At 41.0% G+C, this 25,583-nt stretch overlaps 1 protein-coding gene across 3 annotated transcripts; it reads left to right on the top strand.

Annotated features, from left to right (window-relative positions):
• The first annotated feature begins 223 nt into the window (after positions 1 to 223).
• On the top strand, positions 224 to 25,234 carry LOC116390372 (potassium channel subfamily T member 1-like). Of its 3 annotated transcripts, none has more exons than XM_031859984.1 (31): positions 224 to 787; positions 2,279 to 2,446; positions 8,053 to 8,132; positions 8,459 to 8,588; positions 8,889 to 8,936; positions 9,165 to 9,213; positions 9,415 to 9,474; positions 9,765 to 9,839; positions 10,881 to 10,964; positions 11,332 to 11,426; positions 12,104 to 12,284; positions 12,367 to 12,531; positions 12,650 to 12,786; positions 14,505 to 14,568; positions 14,757 to 14,865; positions 15,035 to 15,143; positions 16,245 to 16,394; positions 16,994 to 17,223; positions 17,337 to 17,553; positions 18,237 to 18,342; positions 18,469 to 18,641; positions 19,836 to 19,907; positions 20,092 to 20,226; positions 20,408 to 20,519; positions 20,726 to 20,827; positions 21,074 to 21,157; positions 21,251 to 21,379; positions 21,873 to 22,167; positions 22,281 to 22,343; positions 22,432 to 22,516; positions 23,620 to 25,234. In XM_031859984.1, the coding sequence occupies exons 1-31, from the start codon at positions 621 to 623 to the stop codon at positions 23,735 to 23,737; spliced, it is 3,792 nt and encodes a 1,263-aa protein (XP_031715844.1). In that variant the 5' UTR covers positions 224 to 620; the 3' UTR covers positions 23,738 to 25,234. The 3 variants fall into 3 exon arrangements, with proteins under 3 accessions (XP_031715844.1, XP_031715845.1, XP_031715846.1); XM_031859985.1 differs by having other exon boundaries at positions 705 to 820; XM_031859986.1 differs by lacking the exons at positions 224 to 787; positions 2,279 to 2,446 and adding an exon at positions 4,774 to 5,615.
• The last annotated feature ends 349 nt before the right edge of the window (positions 25,235 to 25,583 follow it).

The raw sequence follows: 25,583 nt of genomic DNA, 5'->3' as shown, positions 1-25,583 counted from the left end.
CTTTACTGAAAAATATTTAATATGAATAAATCATCAGCTCATAAAACCGCTGAATTCCTCTCACTCGCGCGGGCACCTGATGCATGAACACACGGAAGTCAGCAGTGTTTTATCGAAGCAAATGATGGGAGTGTTGGCTCCCATCATTTCCAAACGCTTCTCAAACAAAGATGTACATGTCCAGTGCAGAAATGACGGGAGCCATTTGTGGACTGTCCATCACAAATACAAGATTGAATCCAAGAGTATGAATCTTAAATGCAGAAAAGAGAAAAGCGATATCTCAATCTAACCTCAATGATACTACCTGTAACATCACGTGTGTAGCTATATATTGCGACGTCTTCGGGCAGTAGAAGCCACACTGTCAAAATTTCTTGCGAAATTTTCTAGTTTGATTTAATCTGCATCTTTCAGCTCGTCTGTTTTAAAGAGTTCATTAGCCAGTTGCCAATTTGCTCGCAGTCTCTTCATCTGCGTTGGCTGAAAAAAACTTCCAAGATGCACCTGGGGGGGGGGGTGCATCCATCCAACACACAGGGAGACATCAGCCGGGCTTTTAGAGGAGCGCGTCCTTCTCTCCGGGTGTACACTCCCATTTTTTGGCAGAACACCCTCCGATGCAATTAACCCAGGAAGACGACTTTGTCAAGGGGGACTCGACGCCGACCACCGCAGCTCTCCAGTCCGACGGCAGCGCCGGATCTCCGGCCAAAATGTGCAGTGAATGTTACGTGAATCAGACATTTGTGCACGATGACGGGACCGTGAACGACCACAAGCCACGGTAAGAGAGACGAGCAGCAACCGACCAGAACAAGTAAGGAGGCAAACGTCTATCACATTATAGTGACAAATAACTTACTTTTAGTGCTTTTGATTAATAATAATAAAATGAAAAAACAGTGAAAAGTGCTTAATATCTTTGTGTGATGACATTTGAATATTGTTTTTATTCAGTTAGTTTTGGTGCTGTGTGTAAACGTGCTGATCTTTAGTTTGTATCAGTGTTTTTTTTTTTTCAGTGCTCCATCCCTACAGTTTGCTCATGTCCTCCTGTCATCACCGTTCAGCTGTTCATTGTCTCAGCTTTGAGTATATTATCTACTGCAGACATAGCTGCATTACTATAAATAATACTTTAAATAATGCTGTAAGGTGTTGAACTCTGCATCTGTGTTTCTTTAATGGAACATTTGTTACTTTTCAATTAAAAAACAAAACCTATTGTGTTAAAAATTCTATATTGAAAGTACATCAGAAGACGAACAGATGTGTTGTTAAATTACACACCAGGTCAAACCATAAAAGCTCTCACTCAGCATGTTTCGTTCTCTGTTCTGTTCACTCGGATGTCTTTAATGACGCGTGAGCTCAACTGCGTTTTATGAGACTGGTGCTCTTTGCCGTTGGCTTGTGTTTGGTTTAGTTAGATGGATGGGTTTCACCAAACCACATGGGAAATAAAGCCATCATCTTTTATGCAATACGTTTGTCAAGCTTAATGGAGGGCTAGAGCAAACAGGCAGACAGTGATGGAGAGGAGAGCAGAGAAATGAAGGAAAAAGAGGTTTAGGGCTTTACACTCTCTCGCTATGGATTGTATTATGTGTTTAGCTTCTTCTTCAGTGGAAGAGACTGTAAAAAAGCACCTGTCTTCAACCAAGAAAATGTCACACCACTCACTTAATTTGAATAATAAAATACAGCTGTTACACCTCCCTGTGATGAGTAACCACAGAGATAATATGCAAACACGTTTTATGATTTGATATTAAGATGAATCTGTCTGGAATCTAGAATCCTACGTAACTTAAACAGAAGTAGGTAAACACACTTTAAATGCATCTGCATTGTAGTAAAGCAGTTGGTATGCTTAGTGTTTTAGATGAACATATGTTGGCTGGTTGTACTTTTTATTGTCTGTCTGACTTCAACATTTTTGAGCAGCTCATATTACAGAACAAGCTGCCAACAGACAGCTGAAGCCTAAACGACGAATTAATCATCAAAGCTCACTGCGGAGAGTGAAATACTTTTTCTGTCCTATTTTCTCTAACGCATACTCTTCTGCACATCTGTATCAGTCCGCCACCTGCCCGTTTCAATCCCATGTTTCCTGTTCTTGCATCCTCTTCTTCTCCCTGTGCTCCATGTTCCTTTTCCACATTTCTTGCCCTTCCACCTCCCTTCACTTTTGCACTTTGCCTCCTTTTCTCCCTTCATTTCCCCTTCTGCTTCTTTACTTCTCTCCTCTCCTCTCCTCTCCGTCCTCCAGCTCCTCTCCAGCACCACTCCAGACCAACACCAACAGCAGCGGGGTTATCTTAGACATCTCCACTCTTAAGATGGAGCAGCAGGAGAGTGAGGAGGTGCCTCCGCTGCCGCTCCGCTTCCGCTTCAGAGACCTGCTGCTCGGGGACCAGAGCTTCCAGAACGATGACAGGTAGGCAGCAGTGAGGACGTGAGGAGGAATGGTAACCATGGTAATCAAGAATGTTGATCAGCGCTGTGTTGACACGATCAGAGACAGAAACATCACATTCAGTTTTTTTGACGGTCCAAAGGGGAAAGTTGTGAGAGACACGCCAGAGTTTAACTATCAGATACTGTGAACAATACTGTTAACACAGTCCAGTGACCTTTTTTTCAGATGTATCCCCACAGTCCCATCAGATATAACTCAAGCACCCCTTTCAACCATTTATTCAGTAACTGTTTCACCTGTTCATCCAAAATGTTTAGCTGTTTTGACCGTTTATCTATTACCTTTAGCTAACTGATGGCTAACGTCTCTGCTCACTTGCTGACTAGTTTTTATGCACTTCTCAACTTGTAGTGTTCAGCTGTTGAAGCTGATGCAATTAGTGGATTTTTTTAATTTGTTTTGGGTTCAAATTATAATTTCTATTTTTTAAATAGCTGAGCTTCTCACAATCTTTCCATGTACCTCCATCGACAGAAAATGAAAAGGCAACTACTTTAATGATCGATTCATTTTTTAAGAAGTCTAATTTTAAGAACAAAACATCCTCTTTACCTCATTAGATAGTGATAGTAAATGAGATAATTTGGGGTTTTGGACTGTTGGTTGGACAAAACGAGACATTTAAAGATATTATCTCAGGATCTAGAAAAATTGGCATTTTTTCTTTTTTTTACAGCTGACAAATTACAGCCCCAATTAGCATTCAATCTCACCGTTTTGGCACGTCACTGTGCATGGAGTGTTTACCTCGTCTACCCCTGGTAGTCTTAAAATATACAAGAACATACAAAAGCACAGTTTGAAGTGCTTCCTAAACCGGTTATATGGTGTCAGAGGTGTTTGCTTTGGAGATCTTCAGCCTGGAAAGAGGTAATGAAGCATGGCAGAGTTGAGGGTGCTGTCCATGGTGCTGAAAAAGAAGACATTTCTGAAGCACTATGTTTTTTGTGAAGTAAGCTACGTGTGTGTGTATGTGTTTGATACATTCCCACAAGAATGTATTGAAATACTTTAAAAAGTCTGACTTGGAACACATTGTTCAGCAACAATACTCTGACCTATTTCACAGTAAGAATTTGAAATGAGATCAGTCCCTCTGTTATCTACCTTTCCTCATCCTTCACTGTCTCCTCTTCTACCTTCAGTTCGACTCTGTTGCAGCATCCGAGCTCAATAGACAAGATCAGTAACAGTCCTCTTTTTTTTCTGATATCTGCCTCATTTGTTTTCATCTTTCGGGATTCAAAACAGTGCTAGAGCAAGAATTAAGCGTTTAAAACAAAGAAAGTCAAAAAATAACTTGAAAAAGAAAAACACGTCTGTCCCTTTTTTCTGTTATTGCAGAGGTCTGGAAGAGGGCTGCATTTTAACAATCCAAAGCAGTTAGTTATATGCTATTTGCTTTTCCTAAAGATATGTATTCAGCATGTAAGCTTGGGTTCTGCCAGATGGACCTCAGGAGAGTGATGATCAAATGTAATTTTAGATGTGATTACAGCAGCAGCAAACCTTTGAGACCGCGAATGCTGTTTGTAATATTTGACACATCTACTCGACGAGAAAAAAACAACAAGCTCTGCCAATGCTTTCAGTCAGATGTGACCTTTCCCCAGCTGTCCTTGCAACAACCACTGTTTTCTCTCCTCCATAAAGCTGTCTACATTTTCAGCTCCTATTTAGATGGTTGTTATCACTTTTCTGCTCTTTTGCTGCAAATCAAGCCGTCCTCTGTCCCTGGTAGATAAAGTTGTTAGAGGTGACGGATTATCGGCGGTCAGCCTGCAGGCTTGTGTGTGACTGCGAACTCTTAAATGTCACTAGTCACATCTTCCCAGGGATCATCCATTGTCAAAGGTTGCCTTCTCAAAGTCGGGCAAGCTTGAGAAGAAACACACAGAAACATGTTTACACAGTATTGTCAAACTATCGGCCATATTTGAAGTGGGGCAGTCTTTCTCTCAGGCCCACTCCTTCATTTGTACATTCCCTTTCATCTGTTGTTCCGCTTTCTGCCACCTACAGTCCAAGTCACTTTGTTTATCACATTTGTTCCTTTTAAAATGTCTTTGAAGCCTTTCTGATATAAACTTTGCGATACATAAATGCGTAGTGCATAAGTGAAAATGTCACGTATTTTACAGACAGGAGTTATGGCGTTGGGGGTCTTCTCATATAACTCGGAAAGCCGCGTTGAGTGGCTCCACCAGCGTGGGCGAAAAGGGGTTGAAGTGGAGTGGCCTTTTCCGGTATTTTCCAAAAGCACTGACTCATGGAGGTCATCTATAAATTACTACTTCAGACTCTTCAAATGAAGAGAAGACAAATAGGTGGGAGGGATACAGAAGAGAGAGAGAGAGAGAGAGCATTGTTCTATGTTCTTTTTGTCTGCCTTTTCTCAAATCCAAGAAGAAGGAATCTTTCTGTTGCAGTCGTCTGTCAGTTGTGACGGTGAAATCTCCACACCAGCAGAGCTTTCTCTTGACAGACGAGCAGAAAGACAGACAGTGCACTGACTACAGGCTTTGTTGCTGTAACACCAGAAGGCTTTAGATGACACATAAATGAAGACAAATCATGGTTTCTCTGCGGCGGATCCATCGTATACATTCCTCTGGTATAATGCCACAGTGAATGTTTGCAGCTTCGTCAGGAGCTGCTGGAGAGGACCACGCTGCAACAGCATCATTTAGGGTTATTCTTGTCATAGCAACGTTGCTGTGGCAACAGGCCCGCGCACGAGAGAGGAAGAGAGAGAGAGAGAGAGAGAGAGAGATTATATACATTTCTAAAAATATTCCAATAAGCACTTCAGTCATCACAATAAATGATTAATCAAACACAGATTTGTCCTTGAATTCGTTTTTTTTTTTTACGTAGCTTCGTTGTATTGTTGCTCGTTTGGATTGTTTTCCCTCCAAAATTAATTCATCGACCAACACAGTTTAGCGCCGTGTTGTTTTAGAGCTGCAGCGATGCGCGTTGGTCAAGAAGCTTTATAATCTGACTGCGCGACGCAGCCACAGGTGTCTTCCAGCGCAATGGATCCGAGAATTATCATCCCAACCTGGGGCAATCCGACCGTGGGGACGTGGAGGTCGGACCCGTTTGGGGCTGATGCCGGGCAGAGGTAGGGCCACACGGAGCCTCTTAAGTGGTAATGTCAGTGGAGTGGCGCTGGACGCCCTGAATGGGAAGCGAGGGTAGGCTACTGCACTTTGAGACGTTTTTATCGTTGGAATTTTATTTATTTTTTCAACGGAGACAAATTGTGCAATTGCAGTTATGCAAGACATTTCCAGAGAGACGATGGAGGAAGCGCTCGCTCTGACCAATATGAGCGCGCCCAAAAACTGCTGAGATGCACAGAAATGCCTGCCTGTTTATTCATTTAGTGACCTGAAACTCACGTTTTTTATTTTATTAATTAACATAACTGCTGTGGTATAAAGTAACGATTGTGATGATCGGTTCATTTTCTAATCGTTGTTCTTTAAGTGTCAGAAAAGAGGGAAAAGGGATTTCGAAGACTTATTGCAATGCCTTGTTTTTTAGCGACCAACATTTCAAAAATATCTATTTTTCACTATCATTGAACACGTAAAGAAAACAAGAAAATATTCGCACTTGAAAAGCTACAACCACCGACTTTTGTAAAAAAAAAAAAAAAAAAATTGAAGGAGAAATAAGTCCATATTTCATACTGTGGTAACTTTTCTAGCCTTTGATTAATAGTTTCAGCTCTAATAGAAATCATTTGACAACAACTTCCACGATAAATTAATCTGTTGTTTTTTATCAATTAATAGTTTGCTTTATAAAATGTTGATCACAATTTGTATTTCTTTCTATTGCTTATTTTTTCCAGCCTACAGTCCAAAACCAAAAAGATATTCAGTTTACTAACACAGAAGTGTTAAATGAAAATTAACCATTTTTTGAATAGTTGCTAAAAAAAATACTTTTCTGCCAACTGACGAATCCATCGATACTAATCCAGTTCCTGTTGATCTGCTAATTGATCGACCGAATTGTTTAAGCTCTATAAACAAAAAATGCTTTTATGATCAGACAAACTGCTTTTATTTGCCCTATTTGCATTGAGAGCAACAGGTCGTTCTCTGGTGTTGATTAACACCTCCTGGTGAGTTGATTTGATACAAGCAGGCCTGTTCCAGAGCTGCAAGATGATTGCACTTGCAGATCTTTTCCAATCCAGATCTAATTACTCCCAGAGCGCCTTATTGCCTGAAACGTCGATGTGACGCGCAGTATGACTAATGTCAGACCTCCTTTCCTAGTAATTGTGTGCTCAACAGGAGCTGATTAAGGGTCATTACTTGTGTGTGTGTGTGTGTGTGTGTGTGTGTGTGTGTGTGTTTGTGTGGGTGGGTGGAGGGATGAGACAGACAGAGAGCAATCTATAGGACCCTTCTGTGTTACAGCCAACCCTCAGTTGAAGTGCCTTCACCTCCAGAGCCCATCTCTGCCCTGCTGCTGGCCAGATGTGACAGCTGTTTTCAGATTTCATCATTAGTGTTCCTCTGTTTCGTCTCTCTGGTGCAGCTTTATCATCGTGCAGACTTGAAATAGCTGCAGCAGTGCACTCCGAAGGATCTCCGCGCATCCTACAACCCACACTGCCTTTTGCTTCTCACTGTGAGCCTTTCAGCCAAATGCTGAAACTTGGGATTAGTGCAGCAGCAGGGTCACAGCCTCACATGCTTTCAAACTGTCCTCAAATTCTTCTAATCTCCCTCATGCTTGCACTCTGTCTATTCATTTTTACGTCTCTGCACTCTCTTCTGCAGGCAGCACTGTGAAGACTATAACAGGCTTTGTAAAGATTTTCGGTGTGTTGTCAAGCTACCGTATGAGTTGTGCTCATTCTCTCTGACTGACTCTGCCTCTGGGCTTTGATCTGTTTTACAAATCAACATCCAACATATAGCCTACTATTGGTTTTTCAAATAAGAGGAAGTATTTCTTCACCCACAAGAAAGTTACTCCTGATGGCTCACGTAAAAACCTAATTTATGTGCATCATAGCTTGAAGAATAATATGATTGGAAACCTTATTTTATTTTATTTCAACAAGAAAGTTTATCACTTGTTTCACAGTTTATTCTGAAATTGCATGATAGCAAAATGTCTAAATATAGGATTGTAATTTTTAATATGATTTTATCTCCACCAGGCGTAAAGCCTGTGGGGTGATTATGCGTTTGGCCATGTGTGTGTGTTTGTGTGTGTGTGTCTGTCCACAGCTAATCTTGCATCCCGTCAGCCTAATATTTTTTATATACAGTTATTATGACTGTGTGCTCAAGGAGCGCTTGAAATGCAGAAAAGTTCTGCACGGTTCAACCCTGTCTTTTCAAGTGGGAAATAAAATCGGAGCCGGATAATTACCAAACTCTCCTCGGGCAGATGATTATTATAATGAATATTCATGCTGTGTAAAACATGATAACATTCAAAACTGCTCTGAAAAACTCTTGCGTGGCTCTTTCTGTTTGTGCTGCTGATTCTTGTGTGACGGTTCCTCTCCTTGTCTTCCCTGTTAGGGTGCAGGTGGAGTTCTATGTGAATGAAAACACCTTCAAGGAGCGTCTGAAGCTCTTCTTCATCAAAAACCAAAGATCAAGTAAGTGGGTGGTGCAGGTCATCTTCTCACTCACCTGAATTGGCTGTTGCTTAATTGAAAGGCTCCAATAAAAGTCAACTAAATAAAAGCAATACCGACAAATTTCGTGACTAATGAGAACCAGATGCATATAGAGGAACATGTGTCTTGCATAACAACCACAGATTTAATGATAATTACCACTGTGGCACACATACTATAAATCATCAAATGTAACTACTTAAACACACTGATGTTGCTTATCAGTAATGATTAATCCCATTGCTGCTGTAGTGTTGTTTGTAGTGAGTATTTGTGTGGAAGATGGGTCCCTCTTTTGCCTTTAGGCCTTCGGATTCGTGTGTTCAACTTCTCCCTGAAGCTGCTCACCTGTCTGCTGTACATCATCCGAGTGGTTACAGATAACCCCGGTCACAGCGCGGGACAGCAAAGCGCTTCCAGTGGCAACATCAAATGGTTTGTCTATTGTCAACGGAATCACTTACTGTACAAATGAAGCAATGGCAATACAATGCCCACAAAGTGCAAAGAGATTAAACAAATGCAGCTGTTTTAAGTGCTCTTAGAAATTACACAACCATCAATCGACATCTTTAAATTAATGCGTTTTCATTTTTGGTCCAACGGTAAGCATAATAAAAGTTAGAAAACATTCAGTTTTAGGTATCAGACAGTCGCGAGGAGAGGATTCAACATGATGGATGTAAAATCTAATCTAATAACTTGGTTTTTTTTTTGTTCCTCACTATTCTGCAGTGTTGACTGCCAGTGGAACGGATCAGTGCAGGACAGAGAAATTAACTGGTAAGCAGCAGAAGGTGTGATTTCTGTCAATGGGCCCCCTTTAGTAGAAAATTATCCTTTGGTGAGAGCGACATTCAGCTACAACAGCTGACAACTTGATCATCTGCAAGTCTTTTTGTGACTGTATCTATCTCTCGCTGACGGTACAAAAACAGATAATAATGCAATTCTTGACTGATGGAGAGGATCTTTATGGTTGGGGTTGCTGTTGTGCGCTCTGTCTTGCAGGGAGTTGATCTTCTGGGTGGACAGAAAAGTTCCTGTCTGGGCCATTCAAGTGAGTCACAACATAATAAAAATGTATTTAAACAAGGAAAACTTTTATAAACTGAAGTATATGAACCGAGGTGATTAAATATGTGAGCACAGGTGCTTGACTACACAATGAAAACACCGCGGATTTAATTATCAGAGGATTATCTCTGTTTTTATTAATTCATGAGCTTGTGTTCATTATTCCCTGTTTTGGTTTGCGCAGGTGATTGTAGCCATCATTAGCTTCCTGGAGACTATGCTACTGATGTATCTGAGCTACAAGGTAAGACACTAAACAAATACAGTCTTCAAGCATGTCAGCAATACAGTCTGCGCATTGGTCCCTTACAGTCTGTGAGATTGGCAATCCATAAGTGGTGTAATTAGACAAAGCCATTTATCACAGCTACATTAGATGATAATTACAGGATCTGGTTGAGGTGAAGGATTAAGTGGTCATGGAAAGTGACAGACTACAATTAAGATCTGCATCTCTGACTGCAGTGACTCACTGTCTATTGTGTGCTCACAGGTAAAACTGTTAGAAAGTTTCTGCATCTTTTTTTATTTAAGGGGAACATTTGGGAGCAGATATTCCAGGTGTCCTTTCTTCTGGAGATGATCAACACAGTTCCCTTCATCATTACGGTAAAACGTTTACCATGAGTGAAATACTCTTCATCTCCCACTAGTTAACCACATACTTTTTTTATGTAAACAACAGCAACACCAACACTCAGTTTTGTATATTATTTTTTATTTTTTTTACAATATTAGCCTTCAAGAATAGAGGACATAAGATCTGTTGAGAGTCAGACTCAGCTTATTGAATACAGAAAAGTGAATAATAAGCATTTAGATGGATAGAAATAACGACTGTGTGTTAAGCTGTGGTGGAATGAGTAATCAGATATTTTAGTTAAGTAAAAGTCCTGCATTCAAACCTTTACTTCAGTAAAGGCACAAAAGTATTAGCATCAAAATATATGCTACTTAAAGTAGCTCGAACATATTGTATGAATGGATTATAATTATTGATGCATTGATGTGTATATCACTAACGTTGCAGCTGGTAAAAGTGGAGCTACTAAATATACTGCTGGGTAACTTGACCTATAATAATAATAAATCATAGTTTATTAGTTGATTTATAGTTTTGATTAATAATCCAAATTTGTGAAGTAACTACAGTTATTAATGTACTTGAGTGAAAAGGACTTACATTTCCTCTGAGATGTAGTAAAGTAGAAGTAGCATAGAATTAAATACTCAAGTGTAGAACAAGTACTTCAGAATTGTAGTAGTTAAGCACGGTACTTTAGTAAATGTACTTAGTTACACTCCACCACTGGTGTTAAGTATACAAATTGCAGGTTGACCTACAAGACAAGACATATTAATATATATATATATACAATATGTCTTGTTTTAGTTGGCAAAGAAAGTAGCTAACGCGCTAAATTAAGGTGGTAAACACGGTAAACATTTTACCTGCTAAACATCAGCATGTCAGTGTTGTAATTGTGAGAGCATGTTACAGTAGCATGCTGGCATTAGCAGTTAGCTCAAAGCCGCAGCACAGTTGCTAGCCTAGCTGTAGACTCGTGTCTTTGTTTTTCACAGATTTAAGAAACAATGTATGAAATATTATCTATTAATGTGTAGAGAAATGTCTCACTTTCTCCTCAGATCTTCTGGCCCTCAATAAGAAACATCTTCATTCCCGTGTTTCTCAACTGCTGGCTAGCTAAGTGTGCTTTGGAGAACATGATCGTGAGTGAAAAGCATTAACTTCAATTGTTTCTGTTAATGACTTGTTTTCGATCAACAATTTAATGACTTTGTTGAGGCAAGACACTTCATGCTCACAGTCGTATTGCAGCTGGTGTTGACAACAACTCATCAGTCCCCTCCTTTGGTTCTGCTCTGATTGTGAGCACCCTGGAGGTTTCCCACTGGGGGGAATTGTCTGCAAGCCTCTCTGCATTTTATCCTGTTGTTCTGTATTTCATGCTGCTCAGCTGTATTGCTACAACAGGAAGCATCCAAGAGCATAATGTCATCTCATAGATGCAACTTTATGTCCTTCTTTTCAATGAGTATAGTTCATATGTTAAAGTATGCTGTTGTTATCGGGTAGAATGATGTCCACAGAGCAATTCAGAGGACCAACTCAGCAATGTTCAACCAGGTCCTCATTCTCATCTGCACCCTGCTCTGCCTGGTCTTCACTGGGTGAGGCTGCTTCTTAAAGTTTTTCTTTAACTGTTTGTCAAATCTTTTCCGTCATTCTTTATGAATTAAACCTCTCTGTGGAAGTTGGAATGTTTTATCTGTATCAACACCATAGAAATATATATGATGGTGTACATATAGTGTGTAGCTTGGCATCAGGTAGCGGCTATCCTATCTCAGCATTATAAAAGCAATAAGGAAAATTGGTAAACTTTGTGACAGGAAATGTTTGTGACACTTACATTTTAGGTCCATAAATTACCAATAATTTCCTTGGACGTTTCCTTGAAAGAAAGAATTGTGTATCTGTGTTACACTTCCAATTAATTACAAATGCTGAGCTAGCGTAACCTTGAGTGTAGTTCAATGGAGGTGTGTTGGAGATGAAAAAATGGGATTCTTTTCGACAGGAAAACAGACTTAAATTAATAATAAAAACATTTTTATTTGGGTTTAAAAAAGGAAGAGCTCTTTAGGAACTTCCTTTTATATTACCAAAAATTTATCAGAAATTAATTTATTTTTGCAATACATTTTAATTACGCAAACAACTGTATTACATATAGATACATTCTATTATACTTTTCGACTAATTAAATATGTGAATAGTACATGGGCGTCATAAATGCTGGCATCGTGTGTGTTTGTACACGTGGCTTATCTGAACTGTTCTGCAGCACGTGTGGAATCCAGCACCTGGAGCGAGCAGGCAAAAACCTCTCCCTCTTCGACTCCTTCTACTTCTGCATCGTCACCTTCTCCACCGTTGGCTTTGGAGACGTCACTCCCCGCATATGGCCCTCCCAGCTGCTGGTGGTCATCATGATCTGTGTAGCTCTGGTGGTGCTGCCTCTGCAGGTAGGAAGATGCTGAAATATTCCTTGGTACCGTCTGAATGCTTCTTCATGACTTTTACTCAGTTTACTTTGCTGTGTGTCAGTTTGAGGAGCTGATGTACTTGTGGATGGAGAGACAGAAGTCTGGAGGGAACTACAGCCGCCACAGAGCGCAGACAGAGAAACATGTAGTGCTGTGTGTCAGTGCACTAAAGATAGACCTGCTCATGGATTTTCTCAATGAATTCTATGCCCATCCCAGACTGCAGGTACAAAACAATCCAAAATAATGCATTTTTATACCGTAGAGTACATATATAGGATGTGAATTGGTCTATCCGTGCATTCCACTGTGGATACTAAAGTAGCTCTTGTGTCATCTCAAAGGATTACTATGTGGTGATCCTGTGCCCAAGTGAAATGGACCTCCAGGTGCGGAGAGTGTTGCAGATCCCTCTGTGGTCTCAAAGGGTCATCTATCTGCAAGGATCCGTTCTCAAAGACCAGGACCTGTTAAGAGCCAAGTAAGTGACACTTAAACTTTGGTCTGACTGTCGGTCGGTCCATCGCTGTGGTCCAGATTAAAGTAAAATTGATATGATACCCAACAAAATAAATACTAATGCATACCTATACACATACATTTGCAAACATAAAGTTCAGGTCCAGTCCAGTAAAGGTCAGCTAGGCCCTGGTGACATTGGCTTCATGTGGGGTCAACCTCTGAACATATTTTAGGCAAGATTTTGGCCAGTGCACCCAGTGTACTAGTTTAAATGGAATCACAGAGCCTCACAGAGCTGCTAGCGTGGCTGTAGACTCTCAGTCTTGTTGCTGCAGTGTTGCTGATGTGCTTGTAATTACACTGATCTGCCTAATTGCTATAATTAAAGGTGAAACAAATCATCTTATTTTTAATATCTCTGCTACCAAAAGGCCTACCAGATGGATGACAGATCGTAGTGATTAAACTGAACATTCTGCATCATTTACGGGGAGGAGGATCGGATGGGAGATGTTTACATGAGTGCAGAACTGATTGATATTCCTGATGCTTTAGTGGAAAGACTACTTTATGGATTCCTTTGATGCCCACTAGCTGCATAGCTTTGTTCCAGAACAAATTCTCTTTACTGAATGCTAACATTTAATTTTTTGCACTTTATGCAGGTATAAATAATTGCCTCAAACCATCAGCAGGACATACATCTCTATTGTCCTTCCATTCCTTAATGTCGCCCAAATATTCTCTCTTTCCTGTCTGAGGGAATAGGCCTGTCAGAGCAATCGTGTTGCCTCATACTGAGACAACATCGTAATTATTCATTCAAGCTGTGATAAATTCTTTTAAAGACTCAGCTTTTAAATGGACCTCTTTCTCTGACAAAAGCAAACATGATTCACCTCACATTCTTCTGATCATTTTGAGTCATGAAAGGGGAAACTTTAACGCAGATGTCAACCTGTCAACCTGTGCATTGTCAGGTTTATTTCCGTAGCCTTAATCACATAAAGGCCTCAAAGAGTCAGACATGCAGCCAACTGATATTACACAAAAGGGTCAGTTTACTCGTTATTGTTTGTTAGTTAATATCTTATTTATCGTACATTTTAAAGTATTATTAATTCATTGATTTTCATTAAATATAACAGGAACTAAAACCCAGGATATCTCTGCCTTAATTTGACCATTCTTTTTTTCTCTTATGAGTTCCCCAGTTTAATAAAAGTGCAATTCAAACAAAAACAAAATAGCATGTCAAAAACACCTAATAGTCCTGTGCAACAGTTGTACCATAATGTATGGAACAGCTTATAGCAAACACCAAAGTATTACTTTGATGAAATCGGTTATATAACTTCACTGTAAACATTTGCAAAGGGTTGGGATAGAGCAATTAAATCTAGAGGACTGGGTGTGTGTCGCGCTTACATCCCGCGTCTGGCAATGTTTCAAATCCTCCCACACTTGTTTTGCATTCTGCACCCTCCTGTCTGTGTTAATCATATGCAGAAACAGCTCCACGTTTACAGCACACATACAGTGCAGAGCATTTCAAGTTGCTCGTTGTGTGTTTGTCTATATGCAGGCAACTTTACATGAAATATTAAATCAAAAAAGGTTGCTGTTGTCTCTTCTGACTGGTCAAAGAACCAGCTGTTTTGTATTTAAATAATTTACCTTTGTTTTTCATGTATTTTGACCTGTTCTATTATTTGTCCACTTTTCCCGCTGCGGCAGAATGGATGACGCAGAGGCTTGTTTCATTCTAAGCAGTCGCAACGAGGTGGATCGCATGGCTGCGGTAAGAAGAGCAACAATTAATGAACTCTGTGCCATAACTCTTTACCAATTATGAGTTGTCATTCACTTGTTTACAAACACTCACGTCATTAATGCTGTCGGACATGGAGACAATTACCAATTAATTAAAGGAGATTACATTGAAAAAGCAAGAGTGAAATTACATGATCTTTAACCGTTTTCCCACAGGACCATCAGACCATCCTGAGAGCCTGGGCGGTGAAGGACTTTGCTCCAAATTGCCCCCTTTATGTCCAGATACTCAAACCTGAAAATAAGTTCCATGTCAAATTTGCAGGTGGGAGTTTCTAAACTTTTAAGTGAAACGCTTATTTGCTCTCTGGCCAAGTTAGCACATATTTTCCAAAATGTTGAACTGTTGCTGTAAGATTTGTTTCTCAGTTATAAAGCACCATTCCTGTGTAACACGTGATAAAATGTTCTCTACTACTTGGATCCTTTTTCAGATCATGTTGTGTGTGAGGAGGAATTCAAGTACGCCATGTTGGCTCTCAACTGTGTGTGTCCTGCCACCTCCACCTTGGTCACGCTCCTTGTGCACACCTCCCGCGGACGGTCTGTAATCTTGCATGCATTTTCAGTCAGAAAGTCCAAAATTCTTCACTTTGTTCATGTCTGCTGATGCATATGGATGTGTCCATTGAACTGGCACAGAGGGGTGAATAGGCCCGAGCACAAGACAAAAGTTCAAAACTAGCTCATTGTGGAAAACAGCAAGAGGTAAAAGTGCATTAAAACTAGAAAAAAAGACACCAGGCGGCACCCCACAGTAAACGGCCTTTCACTGCTCTTTAGAAAACAGTGTGAAAAACTCTCTGGTGGAAAATTAGTTTTCACAGCATGCAAATGGATCAATTTTAAAAGCTGATGTCGCTGGCTGAGGGAAACCACAATGATGGGGAATAAGAGGGCAATAGCTCCTACTGTGTTCCTGAAAACTCTTTAGAAAGCGAAGCTTTTGTGTATCTTTATTCGCGAAAAAGCGAACAGGCTTTTAGATTGCACACATTAATACAAAAGCTGTACATGAATATGTATTGTACAGTTGCCCGACTGTGTATGAGGGAGTATGTGTATGTTTGCGTTGCATGTGTGGGCGTCCTTTAGTGCACAAGATGAATTTAGAGGCATGCAGTTCATCGGGGAGGTTGAGTGGGAAATAGGTTTAAAAGGGACCAAGAGATATTGGTAATAATGAGCATTACGCTTGGTCTTATATATTGAGTTACAGTATGGAAGCCTTGGAGTGTGAAATATTTATGAGTCATCTTGTGTAGATGTTAATAAGTACTAAGAAGCAAGTATGTAAACCACTATCTCAGGGTTGTTCTAAGCATACCATTAAAAACTCCATCAAAGCGCTTGAGCAAAAACAGTAATTATCAGGGGTAATTACAATGGGCCTATTAGAGACAATGCAAGTGACTGACACACGGATCAAGATGTCTGCTTTCATCAGAGATCCCATGACACTTAAGGGCACGAGACCCCGAGAGCTCTGCAGGGACGCGGCGAGAGAGTTGTGCAATAGTGATGGATCCGGAATAGATGTTCAAGATTAGCACAGGAGGCAATTTCCTGACCCTTCAAAAAAGGTATCCGGTTCACTGATCCGTGGTTTGTTTGATTGTTTGTTTTCCCCCTGAATGAATGCAGAGAAGGACAACAGTCTCCGGAGCAGTGGCAGAGGATGTACGGATGTTGCTCTGGCAACGAGGTCTACCACATCCGAGTGTGTGACAGCAAGTTCTTTGGAGAGTATAACGGCAAAAGCTTTACATACGCCTCCTTTCATGCTCACAAGAAGTGAGTTGACGTGTAAGCTAAAGCATCTTCTTCAGATGCTGACAAGTTGAAAGTATAGCAAGGCATTTACAGGGGTATCATCTTGTATAGTGCACAACTGTTCTTTATTTCTGCAGATAAATAAATGCAAAATGAACAACATCTAACTTTTTGATTTGGGTCATAGCTGTTTTTGTGCAGCTAAAAAATGATGTCAAATATTATGCACATTCCAAAGACCTTTTTTCAGCTCACTGCAGCAAAATGCGTATATAAGTTTTGCATGTCCAGACACCACTTCTGGTGTTGTTGAAAGAAATAGTTTGACATTTTATGCGTAATAGCTTTCTTGCCAAGAGCCTGGGATGTGTGTATGCTACAGTTTGCTACAACCAACAGCTGGTTAGCTTAGCATAGCTCAACTTAGTTTATCTTAGCCAGAAAGACTGGAAATGGGGAAACAGGGGCTCTCTCTGAAGGGAAAACTCACCTTGCATCACCTCAAAAGCTAGATAATTAACAATGTATCTTGTTTGATTAATGGCCATTCCTTGGCCTGAAATTGAATGTGTTGTCAGATATTCTTAAGTGTATGCTAACAGCAGGCATGTGACGGGCAGGTACGGCGTGTGTCTGATCGGTATAAAGACGGAAGAGAACAAGAGCATCCTGCTGAACCCCGGCCCGCGACACATCATGGCTGCCACGGACACCTGCTACTACATCAACATCACCAAGGAGGAGAACTCCGCCTTCATCTTCAACCAGGAGGAGAGGAAGGGCCGCCCTACCGGGGGCCTCTTTGACGGACCCTCGCAGCTTCCTGTGCACAGCATCATAGCGAGCATGGGTGAGAGAGTGATTAGCTGCTCTTGTTGATGAAAGAGTTCTGGACGGTATTGATGACTTTGATGTGCTGGCTCCTTATGTGCGATTTAACGCTCAGGCGAATGTAATTCACAGGCACTGTTGCCATGGATCTTCAGAATACGAGTCCGCCTGACGTCTCAGGTGACAAACTGGTCCCACCGATAGTGAATGGAACAGGGGGCCGCCGGCCGAGCATCGCTCCGGTTCAGGAGATTGCCGACTCCGCCTCAATTCTGCCGTGTGACCTCCTCAGTGACCAATCGGAAGATGACTCCGTCTTCATAGATGAGAAAGGCCACTCATCTACTGAGTAAGGTTTCTGTGTCTCTGTTTGTACATAAATGCCCATAGAAGTTAGATTTGTTGTGCTGAAAACTACATTTGTAAGTAACTAATTATATTATTTATATTCATTTATATAATATATTAATATGGATTATTTAAACTGTAAAGTGATTACAATTTGCTTCATCTCAAGAAACTGCAATATTAACTAAAATAGTACTTATCAATTATTATTTGAGCATATTATCTACACCTGGAGACGTTTTTTTTATTGTAATGTTTTATATTAACTGGCTGTTAGTTTTACAGACAGTCAGTTCAATTAATTGATACTGTTGCATTTCTGGTTGAGCTTAAAATAATTGAAACCTCAGTCATTTAATACATGCTAAACCTGCAAAATGCAAATTAAGCCAACAATCATGCATAATCCAATTGAGTCTAGTTTCTTTACCATTACGCAACCTCCCAGAATATTCGACCCAAACAGACATATTTTCTTGTCTGTCATCATTCTGTGAATACTTTACCCAGCATGCAGTTGAACCTGAGTGCACCGCTAATTTCCAACATAACATGAATGAATTAGAGAAGTCCAGGAAACACGCATCAGCCTTTTTTTGTTAGTACAAGAAATTACAACAAGAAAACACACAGTTGGTTTCCATGAAATGTGTCATTCATGCTTTTTTTGGGATTTGTTTGCAGGTACGTGAAAGGTTATCCCCCTAACTCGCCGTACATTGGGAGCTCGCCCACCTTGTGCCATCTGTTGGCTGAAAAAGCCCCGTTTTGCTGCCTACGTCTGGACCAGGTGGGCAGTCGCCGTTCCAACTTAGTCACTCAATTTCTTACACTGCCTCCATCATTACTTCCTGCCTCTCTTTGTCCGTCACATCACAGCAAACCTAAAATACCTGTTTTTGTGTTCCTTATCCAGGGTTGCAGGCACAACAGCTTTGTGGACGCTAAGGCTTACGGTTTTAAAAACAAGCTCATCATTGTGTCTGCTGAGACCGCAGGGAACGGCCTTTATAACTTCATAGTGCCTCTCAGAGCTTATTACAGACCCAGGAAAGAACTCAACCCCATTGTCTTGCTGCTGGATAACCCGTGAGTTCACATTCACACACACACACACACATCGTTTCGTTCTTTCAACCCTCACTCTTCTTTCAACCCTCACTCTGTCGTTGAACATTTCACGCTGGGAAACATAATGCATGCAAGGAGCTCACGTCAGCCAATCACTTAAAGACAAGGCTGTGGAGGTGGAACTCTATTGTCCGTCCTGATGTTAGGTCACTGCTGCCGCTCACAGTGACGGTGTGTTTTAGGTGACAAAGAAAAATAAAAAAAACACTGCACTCTGTAGCTCCAGACAGTAACCATAGCAACTTTCTTTGCCTTGAACTTGAATGATATATGTTGCTACAGGGGGAGAAAAGGATGAAAATGATTTCTTTGGAGAACACCAAGCAGGCTTTCATCGACAGCCCTGATGTGTCCCTTTTCAGCCCCCACATGTGAGCTCTCTGGACTCTCATACAAACATAACAATACTCTCACTCTCTCTCTCTCTCTCTCTCTCTCTCTCTCGCAAATACAAACGCCCACACACTCTGATGCGCAATCCAAGCATTACGACGGCCTTGGGTCTCTTTTCAGGCAGTAATGAAGCAACAAATGACGGACTCACCCCTCAGCATAAAGACCGAGTAGGGAGTTGAAAGTCCACAGAAGCTCCTGAGGACCCGGTACTTACTGTTACTGTACATCATCACATACTAAACACTGACGTTCCTGAAGGAGATATAAAGTCTTTTTCAGTGTGTTTGATGTTCACTAAGTCGAAATTCGTTAACATAACGAACGCGCCGTCCTTTGATTAGTTACTCACATACGGCAGTTGATGTCAGTATCCTTGTGACGTCTTCCACGGTGCACTTATTCCAGCCCACCTGCTTGCGGGGTCAGGTGACGCTGTGCACTTTGTATCGCACCAAAAACTACCACTAGGTGCTGCAAAGCTGTTTACCTTGAGGTTATTGAAAACAATGAGAAATAATGAAAGCTTGCCGGGAACAACATCTTCATATTACACAAACACAGACACAGAAACCATTACATCATATTAACATTTATTGTTACGTGTGGTTTTACCCATCTTCAAGGCTTGCTCCAAGTATGTGGCAAAGTTTAATGTTTCTTGTGTCATTTCATGTCAAAACAAATCTTTTAAATGTGTTGTGTGCTTTGGAGTAAAAAGGAACTCAATTTCTCTATCATACATCATGTTTCCTGTAGGCCAGATAATCACTTTCTTGAGGCCATCTGCTGTTTTCCTATGGTCTACTGCATGGCTGGGACCATAGACAAGTAAGACTGTCCTATAATAACAGTTATCCTTTCATTCAAATATATTCAAGAGGAATTTGTACTTTCTTTTGGTTTAATTGTATGTGCAGCATGTAGGCAAATTGGTGTCTGCTGTTGTAATGCTCATTGTTTTGATTGTGCGTGCGTGTGTGTGTGTGTGTGTGTGTGTGTGTGTGCGTTTCAGTCTGGACAGCCTCCTGCAGTGTGGCATTATCTACGCTGATAATTTGGTTGTTGTGGATAAAGAGAGTACAATGAGTGCCGAGGAGGACTACATGGCTGATGCCAAAACTATTGTCAATGTGCAAACGATGTTCAGGTAATTCATCTGATTTTTTCGTGATGTTTATCACATATTAATCATGACGTGGTCTTTATTTTTATAACATCATTGTGTTCATCTGAGCCTACATTTGGAAAGCAGATTGCTAAAATGATCGTGACGCTCAGTCTCATCCTCTGACTCTTTCTTTTAATGTCGCACACCTCTCTCGTTCCAGGTTGTTTCCCAGTCTCAGCATTATCACAGAGCTTACTCATCCATCCAACATGAGATTCATGCAGTTTAGAGCAAAGGACTGCTATTCACTGGCCCTCTCCAAGCTGGAGAAGGTTAGACATAATAAGAGGGCTTGCAGTCAATTGCATAGTAGGAATTATATTTGTGAATTATGAAGAGAAGATGTAGAAGATGGTGTTTTTTATCTCTGCAGCCAGTCTTCTTGCTCTTATTATGTTTGACATTTCCTTCTGACTTTCTACAGTCAGAAAAGTGACTGAGTTGTGTGTTTTGTGTGTGTCGTGGCTCTCCCCCACAGAAAGAGCGTGATAAAGGTTCCAACTTGGCCTTCATGTTTCGCCTACCCTTCGCTGCAGGGAGAGTGTTCAGTATCAGCATGTTGGACACCCTGCTGTATCAGGTTTGTATACACACCTACAGCTATGCACCTCAAATAACTCTTTTCAAAACAAGAAATGAATGTGTCTTACAGCAGCAGAGAAACAGTGTTACCTGAAGAAACGGAGCAGCAGTACCTGCACAAAACAAAAGTGCCCTCTTGTGTTCAGTCTTTGATAGAAAAATGACCCAAGTTTCTTAATATCTACTGTTTTTTTTTGGTTATAAAGTTAAAAACGTGCTTTTTTTTTTTGTGATTCCATGTCAGTCTTTTGTGAAGGACTACATGATCCTTATTGCAAGGCTGCTGCTGGGGCTGGACACCACTCCAGGATCAGGATTCCTCTGTGCTGTGAGTTAGATAGAAAATAAAAGAAACGATCTGACACAGTACCGTGTTCAGGTTTATCTAACTAATAGTATACTCGTTTATTTCGTGTTCCAGATGACAGTAACAGAGGAAGATCTGTGGATTAGTACTTATGGCAGACTGTTCCAGAAACTCTGCTCCTCTAGTGCCGAAATTCCTATCGGGATCTATCGGACAGAATCCCACGTTTTCCCGACTTCTGAGGTGAGACCTCTGAGATGATGCTCAACATTGTATCAAACTAAATATCCAGCTTTAATGCAAGAATGTGTTTATCACAAAAAAAAGCTTGTAAGCTTATGTTGAATCCTGTAGGGAACATGAATGTCTGAACCAAATTTAATGACAATTGATCCAAGACATTTAACTCAAAACTACAAATGTCAACCTTGTTGTGGCACAAGGGGGGGGGGGGGTAGGTAAGATATCACCAAAGTAATTAAGATGAATCCTCTGGGAACCATGAATGCCAATCCATTTAGAGGCTGTTCAAATAATTGACAGAATAGGTGAAAACGTTGACCTGCTGGTGGCTCTAGAGAAAACCGGCAGGGGATGACCAAAGTCAGTAGGCTTTAGCCTCTGGGGGCCATATGTGCTAAATTCCCCTTCAATCTGTCCAATAGTTAATAAAGTTTAGTTGTTATTATGAAGAACATACCGGCCGTAAAGGTAACTTCCTGTACCCCCGCCCCAGTCACAAGTGTCAGTCAGTGTTGACGACTGCGAGGACACCAAGGACAAGGGCGATGAGTCTCGCAGCAACGACCAATCGGATCACCCCCTGCTGAGGAAGAAGAGCATGCAGTGGGCACGACGTCTGAGTAAGAAGAGCGTAAGGTGGCAGGGAGTGAGCCGGGACTCGAGCAAGGACCACGCCCAGCGCATCGCTCAGCAGCGCCTCAACCTCTACCGGCGCTCTGAGAGGGAGGAGCTGTCTGAGCTGGTCCGCAACCGCATGAGGCATCTGGGCCTCCCCACCTCCGGATATGGTGAGGATGGACACATCTTAAACTGCTCTGAGCTTTGCTTTTCCCAAACGTTCATGTCTTCTTCTGCTTAAAAGTTGGTCTGTTTTTTTTTTTTATTTAACTGTTGTGTGCAGAAGACCTAACTAATCTGACAGCCAGCGACGTCATGAACAGAGTAAATCTGGGATACCTACAAGGTAATGATGAATTAGGATCCTATTGAGATTAGACTAATACAGATGTGACTATTCCAGTTTGCTGATTGGGATGGTGTTTCTGTTTCAGATGAGCAGAACGATCAGCAGAACACCCTGTCCTACGTCCTGATCAACCCTTCTCCTAACACCAGGCTGGAGCTCAATGACGTTGTGTAAGCTTCGTGTTGTGCGTGTGGGTTTGTGTGCTGTTTAGTGCAAATGGTAATCTTGTGAAATTTGAGTCACCACTGCTACTGCCACTGTTTATTCCTCAGCTTTGTCAAAGCTGTCTTATTTGTGGGAGTTGTTGCATGTGTAATGCTTTGCACATTTCATCAGGAAACATCGCAGTTGATATGAATCATGAATATGGATAGGTAAACAAAAAGCATCGCTTTGTCACTACAATTTCCTTTTACCCATTATCATTTATTCACAATTCACTTAAAGGACCAGTGTGTAGGATTTAGGGGGATTAATTAGCAGAAATGGGAAAACAATATTCATAACTATGTTTTCTTTAGTGCATAATTACCTGGCACTAAGAATCGTTGTGTTTTCGTTAGTTTAGAATGAGCCCTTCATATCTACATAGGGAGCTGGTTCTATTCAAGGAGTCCGCCATGTTGCATGTTTCTACAGTAGCCCAGAACGGACAAACCAAACACTAGCAATAGATGGGAGGGGTGGGCAGAGGGGTATTCAATTGGTTGCACTCTGCAACATAACCGCTAGTTGCCATTACATCCTACACACTGATCTTTTCAAAGCTCCACTAATCAATATTTTTATATTATCGATCGATGAAATGACCATAAGTAGTGTAAATGGAATCGCTTGTAGGGACAAAAAAAATAGTCACCTGTGTCTGCAGTTCTCTGCAGAGCTTTAACATGTTTTAACTCATCGTTTTTGTTGCTGTTTTTGTTTACTCATTAACCAGCAGGCAAAATAAAGCTCTAAAAACACTCACAGCCACAACAGCCGGCAGACAAAGTCAATGACTAGCTAATGAACATTTAGCACTAAAGAGCCAGATATTTCCCCCAGGAGTCGCTGGAGACCGAAACAAAGCTCAAAGGAGAGTGAATGTTGGGCGTATTTGACCAAAAACACGACTCCAAATTGATAGTGATGTTGCTCTGTGTCTCCTGGATGTGTAAATAGGTTTGGGAAAGCTCCTGAACGCTGAGCTCCCATGTGGCAACTCTTTACAATTGATGCACACGCGTATCTCCTATTTTTTTCTCTCTCTCTCTCTCTCTCTCTCTCTCAGGTACCTGATTCGTTCAGACCCTCTGGCTCATGTCCCAGAAGAGCCTCCTGTCCACAGAAGCAGCCTAAAAGAGAGACGCGAGTCCAGCACAGACGCCAGAGAAGACACGCAGCTCTGATAGCATGCTGACCTTCACTGGTACACGCCTTCATAATCACCCCCTTCAGCTTTCATGGGGGTCTTGTTGCGTCCACGCAGGTCCAGAGCCTGAAAAAGGACAATTTGTGCTACAATGTTCCTGCACTGCAGTGTGCAACTGTATTATATGAGTGCCTACTGTCTGGCAGGTGAGATTTGATGTCATCTGTGACATTTTCATCCTCCTGCCACAGATGTTGTTTGTAAGAAAAGTGTATTCTTCGCTGTGAAAGCTCTCTCAGATGAGCAGTCAGGGACAAGCTTGTTAACAAACAAATTCAGTTGACTGAAGGGATTTGAATCGGGTCCAGCACACCTGCAGCGTTGGCCTTGATTACAGCGAGTTAGAGAGATTCACACAAACAAAAGGATCACAGTGATGGTAGATTTTGTGTCTGCTCTGTTTGGCTGCGGCTCCCTCAGGAAAAGCACAAGTTGAACGTCAAGATAGACATTTTGGGATGCAGACGCTGGCGGCCCGGGATCTATCCATCTTTTCTTGACTTGTTTGAGATTAACGGAAATCAGATGCACATATTGTAAATGACCCTGGGCCATAAACCTATTTACCACCAATCACATCCAATCAAGCATAATGTTCAACACTGGGTGACTTAAATAAAAGATGTGCATTGAAGGTTTCCTTCAAAGCTTATTTTTGGTAGCTGAACCATAGACGTGTGTTAATCAGTGGTGTAGAAGTCTTAATTAGTAAGGAATGTAAAAACAATGATGCTTACATATGTCTCTCCACTCTACATGTATGAAGTTTTTGCACTACAAGTGCTTAGTTCAACCCCTTTAACAGGCCGTGCCATATAGTCAATATTGTGCCATAAAGGATTTATTTGATTTGTACTATGTTAGTAATCAGAAAACCTCATTTCACTTTCAGCACTGCTCAGTGAAAGAATGTGCTTTTTAATATACATTTGTGGCTGTTTGGACCAAGTACGCATTTCTAAAATGCTAAATCCTGTACACAAGAATGTTTGACTTTGACTCTTTGACTTCATCCATATTTAAAAGTTGAAAATATTTGTACTGTTTTATTTAATTTCAAGTTGCACATTAAAGTGCTATATGATGAAAAAAACATATTGAAACTGTTGCCGTCTAATAATTCAGCCATAGTATTGCTAAACATCTGTCTGTCGGTCATGACTAGAAATGGCAATTTAAAGGAATAGTTGTGGGAATTTGCTAATATTGTGTCTGTATGCTTACTATGAAGCTACAGCCAGGAGAACATTATCTTAACTTAGAATAAAGACTTGAAACGGGTAAACAGCTGATGTCACATGTCACAGTTAGTCTTCTGTAAAGCAGAAGACTAAACAAGTGTAAAGCTGAGCTCTGTAGTAAAATATACTTTATGGAAGAAAAAAAAAGCAAAAGGAGATGCTAAAGGAAAGCATGAGGGAGAAGCAAAGAGAGCAGAAGGTGAAAAGATGTGGTGATGGGAAAGAGAAAGGAAGGAGCTGTATGACTAATGGGTGAGTCACATTACTGGCAATCAAGACTGGAGATGAGGTCTAATCAGGCAACTCAAGTGAAAACACCTGTGGGTTTTTTTTTCATGTAGGTGGAGGGGCTTGGTATATTATGTGGAAGAAAGAACAGGAAAGGCAAGGAGAATATATGAGGCAATATGACCTGTGAGAGGTTAGTGGCTTAAATCACTCCCTATGTACTATACAGTGCTTACTGTCTGCCACTTTATTTGAGTGTCAAATGTTTGCTTTCAATAGTGCTCTGCTACTACTACAACACTCTGCTGTGGCCATGCTCTATCTCGCGATGTTAATGAACGTGAAAAATAATTT

This window comes from Anarrhichthys ocellatus, unplaced genomic scaffold, assembly GCF_004355925.1.
Source record: "Anarrhichthys ocellatus isolate YVR2014 unplaced genomic scaffold, GSC_Weel_1.0 scaffold23, whole genome shotgun sequence".
Taxonomy (NCBI): Eukaryota; Metazoa; Chordata; class Actinopteri; order Perciformes; family Anarhichadidae; genus Anarrhichthys; species Anarrhichthys ocellatus.
Note: the sequence above shows the minus strand (reverse complement) of the source record. Positions and strands in the feature narration are given on the sequence as shown.